Source organism: Gymnodraco acuticeps, unplaced genomic scaffold, assembly GCF_902827175.1.
Source record: "Gymnodraco acuticeps unplaced genomic scaffold, fGymAcu1.1, whole genome shotgun sequence".
Classification (NCBI taxonomy): domain Eukaryota; kingdom Metazoa; phylum Chordata; class Actinopteri; order Perciformes; family Bathydraconidae; genus Gymnodraco; species Gymnodraco acuticeps.
This window is the reverse complement of record NW_022990398.1, coordinates 2510704-2528021: the sequence shown is the minus strand read 5'-3', so window position 1 is coordinate 2528021 and position 17318 is coordinate 2510704. Positions and strand designations below refer to the sequence as shown.

Sequence of the window (17318 nt, the reverse complement as noted above, 5' to 3'; positions counted from 1 at the left end):
AGAGTATCAGCACAGTACAAACACAAACAAAACATTTAAAACACAGATTCCATTCAACATGGCATCTAGACAATCAAAGGCAAGGTGTAGATGTGAATGAAAGAAAACAGCTATAAATAGTAGGCCTACAATATTTTATACATAAAACGAATCCTGCAGCATCAAGGAATATGTTTGATTTAGACTTGTAATTGATGCATTTTCATTTGCAGTCCAGCTACTCGTTATACCTTTTAGTATATCACTACTTTGGGATTACTATAGGGGGTATACTAGGTATCTACCTTTCAATAATGTGTGTATAATTTCTGCGTTTCTTTAACACTAAACATATGTTTTATCACAACATCCCTGACAGCGGATTGGCTGAGTTTGCGCACATTTCATTGCAGCTTGTCAGCAGCTTTCTCAGTCACCACCGGATGGGAGGAGAGGAGGAGAATAGATGTGTTGGAGTAGGCAGGGGAGAAAGAGAGAGGGAGGCAAGAGGTGGGTGAACGGGTGGTTAAGACATAAAGGTGTAGCCTAATCTACAGAGACAGCTAAACGACGGGGTTATTTCCACAAATGTTTTTCACGGGGCTTTGCTGTTTATTCTTAGCAGAGCAAGCCGGGAGTCATTCACTGTTTCTGACGCGTAAGGCTGCCGTTGGGCACCAGCGCCGATAAAGGATGATATGTTTGATTAAATAGCATACATATTAACAAAGTATAGCTCAAATCTAGAAGACACAGGAGGAGGCAAACTATGATCAGAGGATGATTTCTTCAAAGAAAACTCCGGAGAAGAGTCGTTTTCCTATCCACTATTTGGTGTGGCACAACAAACACCGACAGCTGGAGAAAGAGCTGGCAGCGAACGAGCAGGTGAGACGGTAAAGAGGGTTATCTCCCCTTACAGACGCAGGCCTGTGTCTTTAGTATAAGCGTTTAAATGGGCGTGTGGGTCCATATATTAATAGGTGGTGGTGTGCCATCCATGAAGCACTTCATTCAAGAACTTGGTCAATAGCGCAGTTAATTGTCATGTGGGGTGGAGGTGGACACTTGTAGACATCCTCAGACTTGCATTGCTTGCACACTATTTCCTTTTTGTCATTAATGTAAAATACCTTTTTTATTTACTGCACTGGGGCTTATTAAATGTACCACCTCTGTCATTTTAATATTCATGGGAAGTTGTAACTGGAGTTTTTTTTCCCCTGGTAACATTCCAGCAGCAAATGACTGTGATCATATTGTTGCAGTGTGTGTATGTGTGTAAATGTATGTGTGTGTGAAAGTCAGAGATGCTTTATGCCTGTGCAGCATTATTGCATGATCTACTCAAAACTGTATCTCTACCTTCCCACCAGCACCTAGTGAGTGGGTGAGACAATGCAGACACTGAGCATGTGGGCGTACAGTTGCTAACCACCACAGTAAATACAGTAATGGGATCATTATGCTATTGTATTGGACTTCAAGAGAAGGGCTTTGTCATAATCAAAAGCAGGTAACATTATGTTTTGTTAGTACAATTTGAGTAATCATATGGGGAGGGAGGGACTCGATGAGATGATAAGAAATACATTGTGTGTGTGTGTGTGTGTGGTGTGTGTGTGTGTGTGTGTGTGTGTGTGTGTGGTGTGTGTGTGTGTGTGTGTGTGTGTGTGTGTGTGTGTGTGTGTGTGTGTGTGTGTGTGTGTGTGTGTGTGTGTGTGTGTGTGTGTGTGTGTGTGTGTGTGTGTGTGTGCGCGTGCGTGCGTGCGTGCGTGTATGCATGCAGAGAGACAAGAAGAGCATGCATATAAATTCCGTATTTATTCCGCAAATGTACTGAAGCACTTTGCCATTATATAAGAGATCTTCTGCAGTTTGTCAAACATATTTCTGAGTGCATGCATGCAGCAGCAGCAGTCACTTCCACACATGCACCTGCTTACTTACAGTATATGCACACTTACCTCCTTGTGGTAACAAAAAAAGCATAACCCTTGAAGCAAGTGCCCAAAAGGCAGTTATCTATTGGTTTACCACAAACCCTAATGTGGTATAACTGTACCATTACATTCTTGACCATAATTACAACTATTGGGAGGTAAATGGCCAATACTGAATACACCCTAAAGGAATCTAAGAACAGACTATAAAATTTAGTATTTAAGTGAACGTTAGAAAGAGGATATGGAAATGAAGCATTTATGATCTTGAAACAGAGGAGACAGTTATGTTTTCTTCAAACTTATGAAGCCTTGCCGTTGTTGGAAACAAATTATAATACCATGCTGGCAATGAATTAGAATGAGTTCAAGTTTAATGCTATATGGTTTATTATTTATTATTATGGTTTATTATGCAGTGATGTGACTCAAACAATGGCTGTGGTCAGGTGCAATTCCAGCGCTTAAAAAAGTGTTGAATGAATTGACATACAATTGAAATCTGCATATTCGACATCTCCAGAGGAGACGGCGATCCCTACATTTGTTTTCCAGTCCTGATCATATCCAAAACTGGTCCATCACTTTTGTTGATTGAGAATGTCTTTAAAACTAGTGATCAAATTCCCAATAGCCTCAGCTGTGGATCATTTCTGATGATGGGAAAAGACAAAATATGACCAATTATAAAATGATGGACTCAAAGGTAATATTTCATACTCAGTTCTCTAAACTGAAACTTTTTATGTGTTCAGATACGGAGAGACTCAATAAATCATCCCTCACGTCCCCATTTGTATTTATTTTTTAGGAACCCTGCTGTAAATATTTTATGATGCAAATGTAAGTGTTCCTCTGCTGTCAAATTCAACCTATATATCATATGTTATCTTTTATTATATTAAGCTGACAGACAACATTTAATTTTGGTGAGAACAAACACAAATCTTTTGTATCTCAAGTACCAAAGTGTTCAACATCCAAAAAGATTTGATGCTGATCCTTAAAATCAGCATGATTAGTCACCCTCCTCTTGTGCTTGTGTAGGATAAAGACTCATTTGTTTTGGGATTCTTGGAGTAGATATATGTTTCTATGAACTATTTCAGACACATGTTGATACACCCTGTGATGTTGATAACTATCAGAAACTGTATTAAAGATGAACACTGTTTGACCTTTAAAAAATGTAACTCATAATGCTGTCAAAACAAGCATAACAAGAAAAGAGGGACAAAGGCAAATGATGGGTCTTCCACTGCCATCATGACTGGTTTTTTTGCATGCCGGCTCCAGAGGCAATCTCTTTGACTTAGATCATTAACCTCGGTTATCAGCTGTGTGTGAATAATGGTAGATCATAGCAAGTTCTGGTAAGATAGGTTGTAAACAAAATAATTGGAAAACTTCAGGCTTCACCTGTTTATTGATTTATTTGACATGGACTTACATGTAGGCATTTAAATAAAGTGTAAACCATGCAGTGTATATAGATTGTCTAGCCATTTTTACAGGCATTGTCCCATAGTTACCTAATAAGAGTTTAGTACATTTTGTTTATATCTTGGCTCCCTCTCATGTGGATGAACTTCTGCACAATCTATACTATTGAAACCTTTTTATTAGGGCTGTAAGTCGATTAAAATATTTAATCGCGATTAATCGCATGATTGTCCATAGTTAATCGCAAATTAATCACAAATTTTGTATCTGTTCTAAATGTACCTTAGAGGAATATTTTTCAAGTTTTTAATACTCTTATCAACATATGAGTGGACAAATATGCTTTATGCTAATGTTTATTATCATTTGAACAATGACAAATATTCTCATGAATATTAAACACAACAACCTCTGAACTTTACAAATATTCGCCTCAATTCAACCTGGAACCTCTCTCATACAATAATACAATCCAAATGGTGTGTGTGTGTGTGTGTGTGTGTGTGTGTGTGTGTGTGTGTGTGTGTGTGTGGTGTGTGTGTGTGTGTGTGTGTGTGTGTGTGTGTGTGTGTGTGTGTGTGTGTGTGTGTGTGTGTGTGTGTGTGTGTGTTGTGTGTGTGTGTGTGTGTGTGTGTGTGTGTGTGTGTGTGTGTGTGTGTGTGTGTGTGTGTGTGTGTGTGTGTGTGTGTGTGTGTGTGTGTGCAACACGTTCTCACTCCCATCCCGTCACATATTGACGGACGGTCAGGGCCCCTCCCCGTCGCTATATGACGTACAGGGAACCCCTTGCCCGTCAGGCTTCTACGGGCAGGGCGTCCCATAGACCTTCACAGACCACGTGATCAACAACAATGACCGACCTTCGTGTTATTCTCGGTGGAAAAGGCCTATTTTAAGGTTCATTTGGCCAATAAAATGCGTTTTGATGTCATTTTATGCAATTAATATGAGTTGTTATTTCTGATTATTTGTGCAGTACATGTACATGATGTTTAGTTTGCTAGTTATGACGAAGATTACTTCATGAATGTGTACACATTCATGGTTGCTAAGGTGGTTGCTATGGACGCTGCAACAGCTCCCAGACCACGTGATCAACAACAATGGCCGACCTTCGTGTTATTCTCGGTGGAAAAGGCCTATTTTAAGGTTCATTTGGCCATTAAAATGCGTTTTGATGTCATTTTATGCGAGTAATGAATTTGTATTTCTGATTATTTGTGCAGTACATGTACATGATGTTTAGTTTGCTAGTTATGACGAAGATTACTTCATGAATGCGTACACATTCATGGTTGCTGACGTTTTTTTGGTGGAAATGTGTTTTTTCACAGCAAAGTCACCCTCTGTACTTGGACTTATTGGGAGAATCTAAAGACAAGAACATCCCAAATATTTATTTAGGTCTTTATTTTAGACCTTTAGTGTTGCCGTCTGTGAGGAAAATAAATGGGGCTCAGAGCCTCGTATTTTTTAAATCTTTTTTTCCTTCTAATTTGTTATTCTTTTCAAAATAGCACACTGTTATTTACTCACCAATAACACACAATTATCCTTGCTTTTATTTATTGGTTTAATTCCATAATCTCGGGCTTTTTTGGCGTTCGCCAGGAACTGAATTTCAAAATAAAAATAACCGGAAACAGACGTAGGCATTTCGAGCGATTACCCAAGATCCTCAGCTACGCTGATTGGATGTTTTATCCGCAATGCATGCTGGGATTTGGTGTTTATATTATATGAAATCCGGAGAACATTTTAAAATAATAAAATAATACTTAATTCCGAGTGCTCTTGCTTTTCTCTTTGAAAGTCATCACATAACGGCATTGTAATACACGGTTCGGCTGCATTGTATATTACAGATCTGCCGTAGTTCTTTATTTATAGAGCCCTGATGAGAAGACCTTTGGAAAAACTGAAGAAATTCCGCCGAAACTGAATACTTGACGTGGATCATAAATATTTCAACAATTAAACAACATCTTCAATTTCTCTTCACACAATACGTCTCCTTGCAGTATCAACACTAATTCGGCTGACTTTTACATTTGATATAATTCATAGATAGGTTATATTTACACCATAACGGTGCACAGTTTATATAAAAGGACTTGTAGTTTTTAAAGATATTACTGATTTGAATTGGATTGCATTTTGAATGTAAGAATGTAAATACTGAGTCTGAAATAGTATAGCAATATGCTGTAAAATTATGTGCAGGGTCGGCGTCATGGGGGGTCATTCGCGGGCCATGCCCCCCCAAATGAGTCACTGTGCCCCCCCAACGCAGGGTGGGCAAGCCTAGCCACTTTGCCGTTTAAAAAAAAAAATCATATAAGTGAAAACGTTTCCACTAAAGGTTTTTTGTGTGAAATACGTCAGAAATAAAGAATACAAATATAAAACACAGCCTGAGCTGTGCTCACTGCTGCTCTCTGATTGGTGTGTTGCTTGACCAATGACCCCCGACCTTTGTTTTGTTATCATTACTTGGCTGTGTGTTTAGATGAAAGCCCGGTGGCGATCTGTTCATCTGTTACACTGATTAGTGATTATACAGTAAAGCCATCGAAAATAATATGATATACATATACAGTACAGTACAAGTATCCTACTTCTGGGTCTCTGTGTTTCATTCAAGCTCGGCTCTGTGTGTGTGTGGCACGAGCGCATTTTGTGAGTGCGCGAGCGGTAACGTGGAATGTTGATGTTAGCATCTGGTTAGCTCGCTATGCTAACGGATATAAAGAGCTGTTTCTACACCAAGGTGGAGGAGAGTCCTCTCCTGTCAGACTGAGAGGATCTTATAACCTCAGCTCAGTGAGGTAAAGGACTCTCTCAGTGTTTAGATAGTTCACTTTAGTGTAAGTTATCTCAGTGGGTCTCAAACGGGTTGGTCACCATTTATGTAAACAAGTATTTGCGAGGAATACCTTTATATGATCATTATAGTTATTAAAGAATAAGAGAATACATTAAAAACGGGTATGAAATACTATAGGACAGTAACACAAGAATACAGTTTAAAAGGGGAGTGATTAGTAAAATATCCATAAAGAAAAGTAAATCTGTGTACAGTTTCTGTTTCATATGGATGTTGAGAGATGTATCCATAGATCTCTTCATGTTGCTCTCAAAGTGCACCAGATTGATGCATTTAACTTCAATATTTAAAAAATAATCTTCCCGGGGGAGCTTGCCCCCAGACCCTCCTAGAGGAGGTTAGATCCACACCCACCTAAAACATGTTCACATGGATAGGATACTAAATACATTTGCACCCTTTTTATATGGTGGCCTATGTCCTTATATGTTTCTGTTTTGGTGGTCGTGCCACAACCGTGCATGTATGCACAGGTCATAGGTGCGCTATACAATAGCACTACACTCTGCAATGTGTGTGAAAGACAATAGACTTTACAGCATGTTTTTTGAAGTTGCGTTGGTGTTTGTGGGTTGGTTGTTGACGGCAGTGTGTGCCCCCCCTTTGTAAATGATTTCCCCCCCATTCGATTTGTTCTAGAGCCGACCCTGATTATGTGAAAGCATGAATAAAACTACACATCTTCAGATGTTGTACATACAAGTGTCCAACACTAATAATACAAAGTTATTATGGCTGTGTGGACCTTGTGTGCACCGCCTAGTGGTTAAAGCACGTTATTGAATTATTGTTTTTATGTGTTTTGTTTGTTTAAAAAAATATTAAGAGTACATACTTTCATAGGGGGAAAGTATAAATATAGAATATAAAAAATCAAGAAGATACTATAAGTGATCTCTACAATAAAACAGTTTAGTGCAGGATGTACAAAGATATTAATAGGAGGATGTGCAAAACAGAAAAACGAATTAACCTTTATTTAAACATTAAATAACAGGTTAAGGTCTTCTTTTAAATAAGAAAAAAACTTTGGGAGTATCTATCTACAGATAAATATTAAGCCTGACAAAGTACTTAACGTCTAATATATTGCTTTCCTGCAATGTTAACTATGTTGAAGCACTTATTTTAACTGATATTATACATATGGATTATACTCTTATGTATGTAGATAGAATAAGAAATGTGCAGAATATGACAGTTTAATGGTGGAGGGACACACATATTGATAGATGTCTTGTAATAAACTGTTGATTGCATAACTACACCGTAGTTGTGTATATGATATCATATGTCAATAAACCTTTGAAAATCTTGAAAGGGATGTGCAAAATAGCCATAATATACAGTCTTTAATTAACTATTAGTAGAGAATAACGAGTAATTAATATACTTTATTACTCGTTTCTATTCATGTCAATTGCAGATACATGTTTAGTCTTCTCAAGCACCAACTATCAAATATCTCTCCTGATTGTTGGCACTTGACAATCACCTTACCTGAATTTTACTCAGGTGTAACTAAAGTCTGATTTAAGGGTTGTTTATATTTCACATCATTAATTAGAATCTGCAAAGTAACTAAAATAAATGTAGTGGAGTAAAAATACCAGGTTAACCTCTGAATTGTAGTTGAGTAGAATTACAAAGTATCAATGAGCTGTCATGTGGGTATATATTAATGCTATATATTAATGCTGCTCATTATGGACAGCGATTTTCACCCATTTATTAATTATATGTTTTACATTTGATAACACCAATGTGTTTAATACTGGCAACTTCTAATTGTGGGGAAAACGTTCAGTAGAGACGTCCCATAGAACATTTTGCGAAACACAATAGTGTAGTGCAGGGGTGGCCAACCAGTCAGAGGTTAAGAGCCACATTTTTTCTATGTTACTTCAAAGAGCCACATCAAACACACAGTCACTGATATCGCTTGTTTCAGTTTTTTGTTTTCTGGAGACAAGATTTCAACCACGTCACTGATGCATTTTTGTGGCATTGGGATATATATTTTTTAAATCCTCTGGAGCAGAGAGAGGAGCTGTGGATTATTGTTATTGATTAATGCATCAGTGTTTCTTATAGGGTCAAAAACACTAAACTCACAACTTAAAATGAAAGCGTTTAGTTTATTTAATAAAAGAGCACATGTTCAATGTGAAAAGTGACAGTAGTTATAGATTATTTGCAATTTGGTGTTATTTTAAAAAAAAATTATATATATATATTTTTTTTAAACACCTTGAATTTCAGGGGGGGCGCGGGGCTCCGTTGGCGGGGCGCAGCGCCCCTCCAAGACAATGGTAGGGGAAACACTGGATAATGTTTAATCAACGATAGGTTTTCCCCCCCCCCCCCCTCAAAGGTGATTGGTTCACTGCATCGCAGGTATTATTGTGATTGGCTCTTGGGCCACATCAAAATTATACGCGCTGTCATCCTCTCATACTCTCATACTGACACACAACATACATAACACGGGACGAAAGTAACGGAGCGATTTTATCCGAGCCCAAACAACTTTGACCGGCCAAATTACGTCAGAATTATCAGCATAATTAACAGACCTACTAAATATCAGGTTTAACTGTCAGGAGTAGCTAGTGTTGTCACGATACCAACATTTTGGTTTCGATACCAAGTCAAGAATTGCGATTCCGATTATTTTTCGATATTTTCTTAAAAAAAGGGAAACGGTCTTAAATGTAATTATTGTGCTTTATTTCACACCAGAACCATAACACAAACTTTTAAACAATGGGAACAATAAATAAAATAAATGACAACAATTCGTATTAAATACAATTAATAAATGTCTTACAGACAGGCCTCGTGGTGTCCGTAGGCTTGCCCTCACTGTCAGAGATATAGCTAAAATACTTCCAAATTTCGCTTCTGGCGTCTTTTGTCAACAAGCCGAGGCGCAGCGGCAGTTGCACTCCCACTTGCAGCCATGCTTCTCGTTTTCTCACATGCTCTGGCAGCTAGCGCGTGCACGAGAGAGGGGAGGCACTTAGAGCGTGCTTGAGAGGGGCGGGACTGCAGGCACGGCTGCAGTGCAGGGAGTGGAAGCAGAGCGCTGAACACACACGGCTCTTATTAAAAACGGCGCTTTCTCACCGGAGTACTTTTCCCCGTCATTCTTAAAGTACCGATACTAATGAAACGGAGGAATCGTAACGTTTTTAACGGCAGGGTATCGCGGTACCTTTCAAGTATCGGTACACCGTGCAACACTAGTCAGGAGTCAGTGTCTCTCCCCCAAACTCACACATAAAATTCGATATGAACTGAAGAGCCGCATGAAACTAGGCAAAGAGCCGCATGCGGCTCGAGAGCCGCGGGTTGGCCACCCCTGGTGTAGTGTATAGTTCTGGGGGGGCGTTCGATTCCAGTTTTGGATAGTCTGGCGTGGTTTCGTTCCATTTCAAACAGCTGTTTGACGCTCGGCGTAACCTTGGCGCACTGCCACTCCAACATCCAATCCCAGACCTTGAAGATTAATCACGGGGACTGTAGTCCTAAACGATAGCTGGGGATTATGGGTAGTGTAGTGTCTTCGGCCATCCGAAACTCAAAAATGTTGACAATCGCAATGTTGCTCGAAATGTCCCTTATTTTGAAATTCAGTTCCTGGCGAACGCCAAAAAAGCCCGAGATTATGGAATTAAACCAATAAATAAAAGCAAGGATAATTGTGTGTTATTGGTGAGTAAATAACAGTGTTCTATTTTGAGAAGAATAACAAATTAGAAGGAAAAAAAGATTTTAAAAATACGAGGCTCTGAGCCCCGTTTATTTTCCTCACAGACGGCAACACTAAAGGTCTAAAATAAAGACCTAAATGAATATTTGGGATGTTCTTGCCTTTAAATTCTCCCAATAAGTCCAAGTACAGAGGGTGACTTTGCTGTGAAAAAACACATTTCCACCAAAAAAACGTTAGCAACCATGAATGTGTACACATTCATGAAGTAATCTTCGTCATAACTAGCAAACTAAACATGTCCATACTGCACAAATAATCAGAAATAACAACTCATATTAATCGCATAAAATGACATCAAAACGCATTTTATTGGCCAAATGAACCTTAAAATAGGCCTTTTCCACCGAGAATAACACGAAGGTCGGCCATTGTTGTTGATCACGTGGTCTGTGAAGGTCTATGGGACGCCCTGCCCGTAGAAGCCTGACGGTCAAGGGGTCCGCTGTCCGCAATGAAGGTCTATGGGACGCCCTGCCCGTAGAAGCCTGACGGGCAAGGGGTACCCTGTACGTCATATAGCGACGGGGAGGGGCCCTGACCGTCCGTCAATATGTGACGGGATGGGAGTGAGAACGTGTCGTCCGTCAATATGTGACGGGATGGGAGTGAGAACGTGTGTGTGTGTGTGTGTGTGTGTGTGTGTGTGTGTGTGTGTGTGTGTGTGTGTGTGTGTGTGTGTGTGTGTGTGTGTGTGTGTGTGTGTGTGTGTGTGTGTGTGTGTGTGTGTGTGTGTGTGTGTGTGTGTGTGTGTGTGTGTGTGTGTGTTGGATCGTTGGAGCTAGGTGCAACTCAAGGCATATGCTCGAACGGGAGCTGCCTGGACGCTGCAATCATGTTGCTGAGTGTGCTGACTTTTCGTACAATGTCCCACTGTCTGGCTTCCTGCATAAAGTCAAGTGCTCCGCGCAGTTGTGGCGAAATGTCGCTCCTCTGTTTTCATTTAAACAGCTCCATATCCGTTAGCGCAGCTAGCTAGCACCAGATGCTAACAACAACAATGCACGTAAGGTCTCTCTCTCGCTCGCTCGGGCCACACATACACACACCCTCCCGGTCCTCCCAACAGCCAGTCGGTGCCTGCCGGTGAGCGTGGAAGTGTGGTCTGCCACAAGCGGGCGGCAGGAGCGGGGCTGTCAGCATCAGCTTGTAGATGGTATTTTAAACTCGATGCGCTCTGAAACTACGGGGTGGTCGAGGACAAAAAATACACATGCGTTAATCGCGTTAAAATAATTAGTGGCGTTAATTTTTTTTTGCGTTAACGCGTTATTAACGCAGCCCTACTTTTTATCCTTTGCTCCCTTGATTAAAGCATGTGTTTGTTTGTATGGGATCATGTGTGGGTGCATGTTCATGCAAGAATACATCATGGTTTTGCATATATTGTGAAACGCAATGCTTTTTTGCATACAGAAACATTTGACATCCTACATGACGTCTCCTAAACTAATACAATTAGTACAATGTTAGCATCCCATAACTTTATATCGTATCCTGAGTCACTATTTTCTTTATTTGTGGTGATGCTAACCTAGGACAGCACACACCATTATGCTAAAACACCAAGCTTCTGTCAGCTTTACAGGTGACAGGTGTAAAGTTGCATTGCAGGCAAATTATGGAAGTTGAATGTTGTTAACTGCCATTCCAATGTGTTTTGTCAATCTCTCTGCAGCTGAAAAATATCTACTTTAGTAAATCTGGACTCAAACATGACCTTGCCAAGTATGTCCATGCCCTATGTCCTGTCTGCTGTGTTTAACAATGGATATTTTCTGACATGCACTTACTTAATCAATCAATCAATGTTTATTTATATAGCCCAATATCACAAATGTTACATTTGTCTCAGTGGTCTTCACAGTTTGTACAGAATATCAGTATGGCAATACAACACCCTCTGTCCTTAGACCCTCACATCGTACAAGGAAAAACTTCCGGAGAAAACCCACAGTTTAAAGGGGAACATGGGAGAAACCTCAGGGAGAGCAACAGAGGAGGGATCCCTCTCCCAGGACGGACAGACGTGCAATAGATGCCGTGTGTAAATCGAAAAGATAATACATTTTACAACATAGGTAGTCCAAATGTTTGGAAATGCATGTGTCTATAAGAAGATGAATCCATGAGGATGTCAGCAATCTTGTGGGAGCCTTCAGGGAAGTAGTATGGTAAGAGTCAGGCAGGACCGCAGAGACAGGTTTAGCCACGACTCAGGATCCCGGCGTATATGGACACAAAAAAGAGATTTGGGGAAAGCTGGGTTAATCGGAACATGAGAGTACACAGGTACAAACAGACAGAAAGACGGAGTAAGGTGCCCCCCCAACAGTCCAAGCCTATAGCAGCTAAACTAACGCATTCCCTTAGGATAGGTTGAGGGAAAGGGGTAGCAAGTAAGAAGTAAGGAACACAACGTGTCTACGTACATGCACTCCCTTAGGATAGGTTGAGGGAAAAGGGTAGCAAGTAAGAAGTAGGAAACAGAGGTGGAGAGGCACACGCAGGGAGAAAGGTCCCCACTGGAACCTGAATTGGTTAGAGGTAAGGAGTAGGTCTGTGGCTACGTTCCACACTCCCGGGCCGGGCTAGGCCTTCTCTGCAACCTGTTACTCTCTATTAGAACCTCGAGAGGGGAAAGGTTTTGGATAAAGTTTTAAATATAAGATCTAAGGTTTTAGGATTTAAGTGAAAGAGTAAGAACTAAAATGTATCGGTGAAGAGGCACAACGTATCTACTGTACGTCAATGCACTCTTATTAGATTATTTAATTTGATCACTATAAGCTTTATCAAAAAGGAAGGTCTTAAGCGTACTCTTAAAAACGGATAGGCTGTCTGCCGCCCGAACACAAACTGGAAGCTGATTCCACAAATGTGGAGCTTGATAAAAAAGGCTCAGATTACTTAGATTGAAATGCTCAAAATTGAAATGCTAGTAACATAAAAATAAAGGTCAATTGGGATTAGTTTAACCATGCTGTTTATGGCAATATTCTACCAGATAACATGTGATTAGTAACAAGATGCAGAAGTTGAAAGTGGCTATATGTTTAGTACTGTCAAAAGTGATGTGGAAAAAATGGATTATCTATGAGGAGATGGTTTCCACTTTGTCATGGTTAGGTCTCACCATGGGTCACAATGGCCTTCACACGTGTCCAACGTTGTGTGGGAAGACGAGTGCTGACCGGTTGTTAAGATAAGAGGAGCCTTGAGGATGTGCTCTGCTCCTGATTTCACATGAGATCTCACGCTGAACATATGAAATGGACACAAAGTGTGACTCTTTCGCTGGCATATTAAATCCGGTTCTTGCAGACCTTCTTATGACATACATATTTACATTCTATCTTTTCCATTTCTATTTTAAGTCCTTATTTTTATACAACTTTGAATTCAATTCTTGTTTATTTGACCTTTTATTTTTCTAAAATGTAGCAACCATTATGAAACCCTATATCCACATGGGATAATTCTAGTGCTCTGAGAGTGAGAAACTTATATTGTAAGCATCAGCCATGAGAGAAGCATAATATGGAGAAAAATAATATGATAATTAGATATGCGTATTAATATAAAAAATACATTAGTAATTCTGATATCATATGATAGGAATGAGGGTATAACATTATGGCCATTCTGTTACAGCCCAGATAACAGAGGCAGTATTGTGCAAGTTATTGCATGACAATGGTTGGTCTCTGAAGAATTCAGTCCGCTGCAGAAGAATCCTTTAATATGACTCACCTATGCTTTATGCCCCAGCAAAAGTAAGAAAATCTAAACCATCTCCATATCCGAGGTTTTTAAAGCCCTCCCAGCCTTTGGTGAAATTATGGAATTTATTTTCATTCACCATGTGCATGAATCAGATATCCGCCACTGTTTCTGATCGCACTGTTACTGTATATCCTTCAGAGCTTCTCAAAGTGTGGTCTGCGGACCACTGGTGGTCCGTGAGTATATTGGTAACATTTCATTTGGTAACATTTGAAATAAATAAATACATTTAAGTTTTCCGCACTCTCGCAGGAATATCTCCGCAATGGAGCGAGCTTAAGTTTCATGATATAGCCCAGGGCAACACCTTCATCACACATGTTTCCACTTGTTTGTACCATTTTCAGGCGATTTGTAATCTGTTCTAGAAAAACGATGTGTTTTTGGATAGTTGTGGAGTGTTTTTTTATTGGTAAAGTGGTCCTTGGTATGAAAAAGTTTGAGAAACACTGCGGCACAACAATTAAATGAATGACTGGTTGATGTAGTTTTTAAAAAGGCATGCTTTTCTTCCATTTAGAGTTTACAACTAGATCTTCCATAAGCAGCATGTAACAGATTGCATGTGGTAGTGAGTGAGGGGAGCAGAAATGCTGCCACAGCAGGCAACAGTGGAATAATTGGTACATCCGATATCGATGTTATATCGCAGAGCCAGAGAGGACACTGAACATAGTAACAGGAGGAGTGTCTGAATGAATGCCAGGGACACACAGCTGACCGCAGGGAGAAGTATATAGCGAATTATACTAAAGGATGAGAGGAGTAGTAAAACAGGCAGAATATCAAACGATCTGTGATAAAAGAGGTCATGAAAGATACATTTTTAGCTGTTTTCACCAGATTCAAATAACAATGTTGATGTGAAGGAGAGAACTAACAGTGAGAAAGGCGAGGTGAAATAGAGAAAGCAAGGAAGGAAGGAATTGACTGAATTAGGAGTGGAGGCAGCAACAAGGTGATAAAGAGAGCAAAGACAGAGAGTATAGAAGCAGAGAGGAGGTGGGCAGGAAATAATGACAGACTTTGACCATGAACAGAGTCAGTCTGGCTTGCAAGCAGACGTAAACGCGCAGTGTGATTGAAAAAGAACAGGTCCATGTAGAGATTGATGGTCAATCTCGAGACGAAGGCAGGAAATAACAAAGATCTCTGCTCTTTTTCTCCGTTGGTGTTTCCTGTCCTCTCTGTGACTCTGTGTCTGACCCCAGCATTTTTTATTATAATGCTCTCGGCAAGGTGCTAATGTTAAATCAGCATTGTGAAATCGTATGATGAGTTGCTGGCATGATTGAACAAAGCCATAAATTAAGCCTCATGGTTCACAGCGTTCATAGGCCTGCATCTGAACACCAACCATCTGCTATCTAATTGCACTTTTCGTCTCTTCTCTTTTCAGCCCGCTTCTCCCTGTTTCTTCTAATCACATCAACCCACTGTATGAAGTTGTTCTTATCCCCTTTCCCTTGGTGCCTTACCTCCAGCATCAATACATCAACCCCACCCTAACCCTGCTTACCTCCCTCAGTGTGATGAAGTTGTAATTGCAGTGCAGCAAAGCCACAAAGAGATGCCATGAGAGTTGAGTCAGGGTCAAATGTAGTTAACTTGCTGAAAGCTTATTACAGAGAGAAAGAGAGATTCACAGACAAGACAGTAAAGTACATAAAGGGAAAGGGATATTGCGGTTGAAATAAATGGTGGATCCACTTTTACCTTCTCTAGTTTCCCTAACCCTCTAATCATAGATCATCATAATGTAAACAAGTCATGATGTGAATATGGATAAGCAAAGCAGCCCCAAGTGGTGAAGTGCTAATTTAGTCAGTTAGGTGATATTCACAGATAATGCTATTTCCTCAAAAGAATTGGCCTGAAACCTACAGTGTGCAGCACTCAGCTGTATTCATGTTGTCTTGTCTTAGCAGCAGTAGCAGCAATTAAGACGAGGGTTTGTTTTTCCAAATCTGAAGTTTTTCTTCTCTTGTGGAAAAGCAAGCCGTAAGTCTCAGCTGGTTGCATCTGTGCAGTAATATCAATACTAATATGGACCCTGAGGAAGTTAATCCGGAAGGTGAGCCTTGTGATTGAGGGTTATTTGTATTTATTTTTGAAAGATTACAACAATTTATGGTGTTGTATAAGTTGATCTAACACTATGGATGTTCAACCTTGGTGTAAAAAATAATCTTCAATCAATACACTGACTTTTCCTTTTTTTTCCCGTAGGAAATGCTATGCTGTTACAAGCCATTTAACCTTAACCAAAGCAGTTTGTGTCCAGTTGATAATGAATTGTAAACAAATAAATCTCAAGCCGCCATGATTTTCCTTTAATTTGAACTGCCAGGTAAATGCTAAATGTCCCATGAAAATGAAACTGACTTCATTATTAGCAGAGGCTTAGTGCAGCCTTCTCTTGCCAGACCACTGGGTTCACCTGGAATTGCTTCATAATTCACACACACACACACACACACACACACACACACACACACACACACACACACACACACACACACACACACACACACACACACACACACACCACACACACACACACACACACACAACACACACACACACACACACACACACACACCACACACACACACCAAACACACAAGTAAGAAAAGAGACAGCTGTGGTGTTTCACTCCAGTAGTCTACAGCCGCTACATTATGTGATTATGCTCTTTATAGTGTCGGTTTGCGCTGTATGCCTCAAACAAAAAAGATTTACTCTTCCATCTGTGAGTGTGCCTGCATCTCTGCGAGTGTGAGGAGAGAGAACAAGTACTTTCTCATTCTCTCGCTCTGTTGCTTGACATGTCTTCCATTTGCATTTTAGAAAGGTCAGTCAGAACACTGCAACAAACAGGTTTGAGAAACATCTGAGAAACGTTATCTTTGCTTCTGACACCTCCATCCTTTGTACTTTGTACCTCCATCCTTTGTACTTTTTGCTTCTAAGTGTCTTTGTCGCTGTGTGCTTGTTTATCCTTCAAGATTAGGGTGACTGGTAAACTGAAATAAGAGTTGTGATACAGAGACATTGTATCGACTGAAATGTGGGTCGTTTTAGTCGTTTTATTTGGTACAATTGCTCTTATTTTGCTCGATTTCACATCGTTTTAAAGCACCTGCACCAGGGGCAATGAATGGCTGTAGATGTGGTTTGTTACTCTTCTGTTGGGGTTATCATCACCATTTCTTCTGCTCACTACGGTAGGTTATTTCTGAAAACAGTGCCACTTTGAAAATGGATCAGGGTTTCATGGCAGTGTAGCGTTTGTCAAAGTCTCCCCTGCATGTAAAATCACAGAGGCAAGACGGCAGGCAGGGGGGGAGGAAATAGTTATTTTTGTACTCCTCTCTCCCATAATCACCCTCTGCTCCTGCGCACAAACATTTGGGCAAAGCTGCTATATGCACAGTTTTGTGTGTGTGTGTGGTGTTTGTATGAAAGATTGATGTTGTCCTAAGTACCTGCCAAGCTGCATCAG

General features: G+C 40.2%; 1 protein-coding gene across 1 annotated transcript in view; it reads left to right on the top strand.

The window, feature by feature from the left end:
• The first annotated feature begins 421 nt into the window (after nucleotides 1–421).
• Nucleotides 422–17318, top strand: part of ankrd13b (ankyrin repeat domain 13B) — a 49746-nt gene continuing 32849 nt past the window's right edge. The window contains exon 1 of the mRNA XM_034224779.1: nucleotides 422–867. Coding sequence (XP_034080670.1) covers nucleotides 760–867 — 108 coding nt within the window. The 5' untranslated portion in view covers nucleotides 422–759. The remainder of the gene's footprint in view (nucleotides 868–17318) is intronic.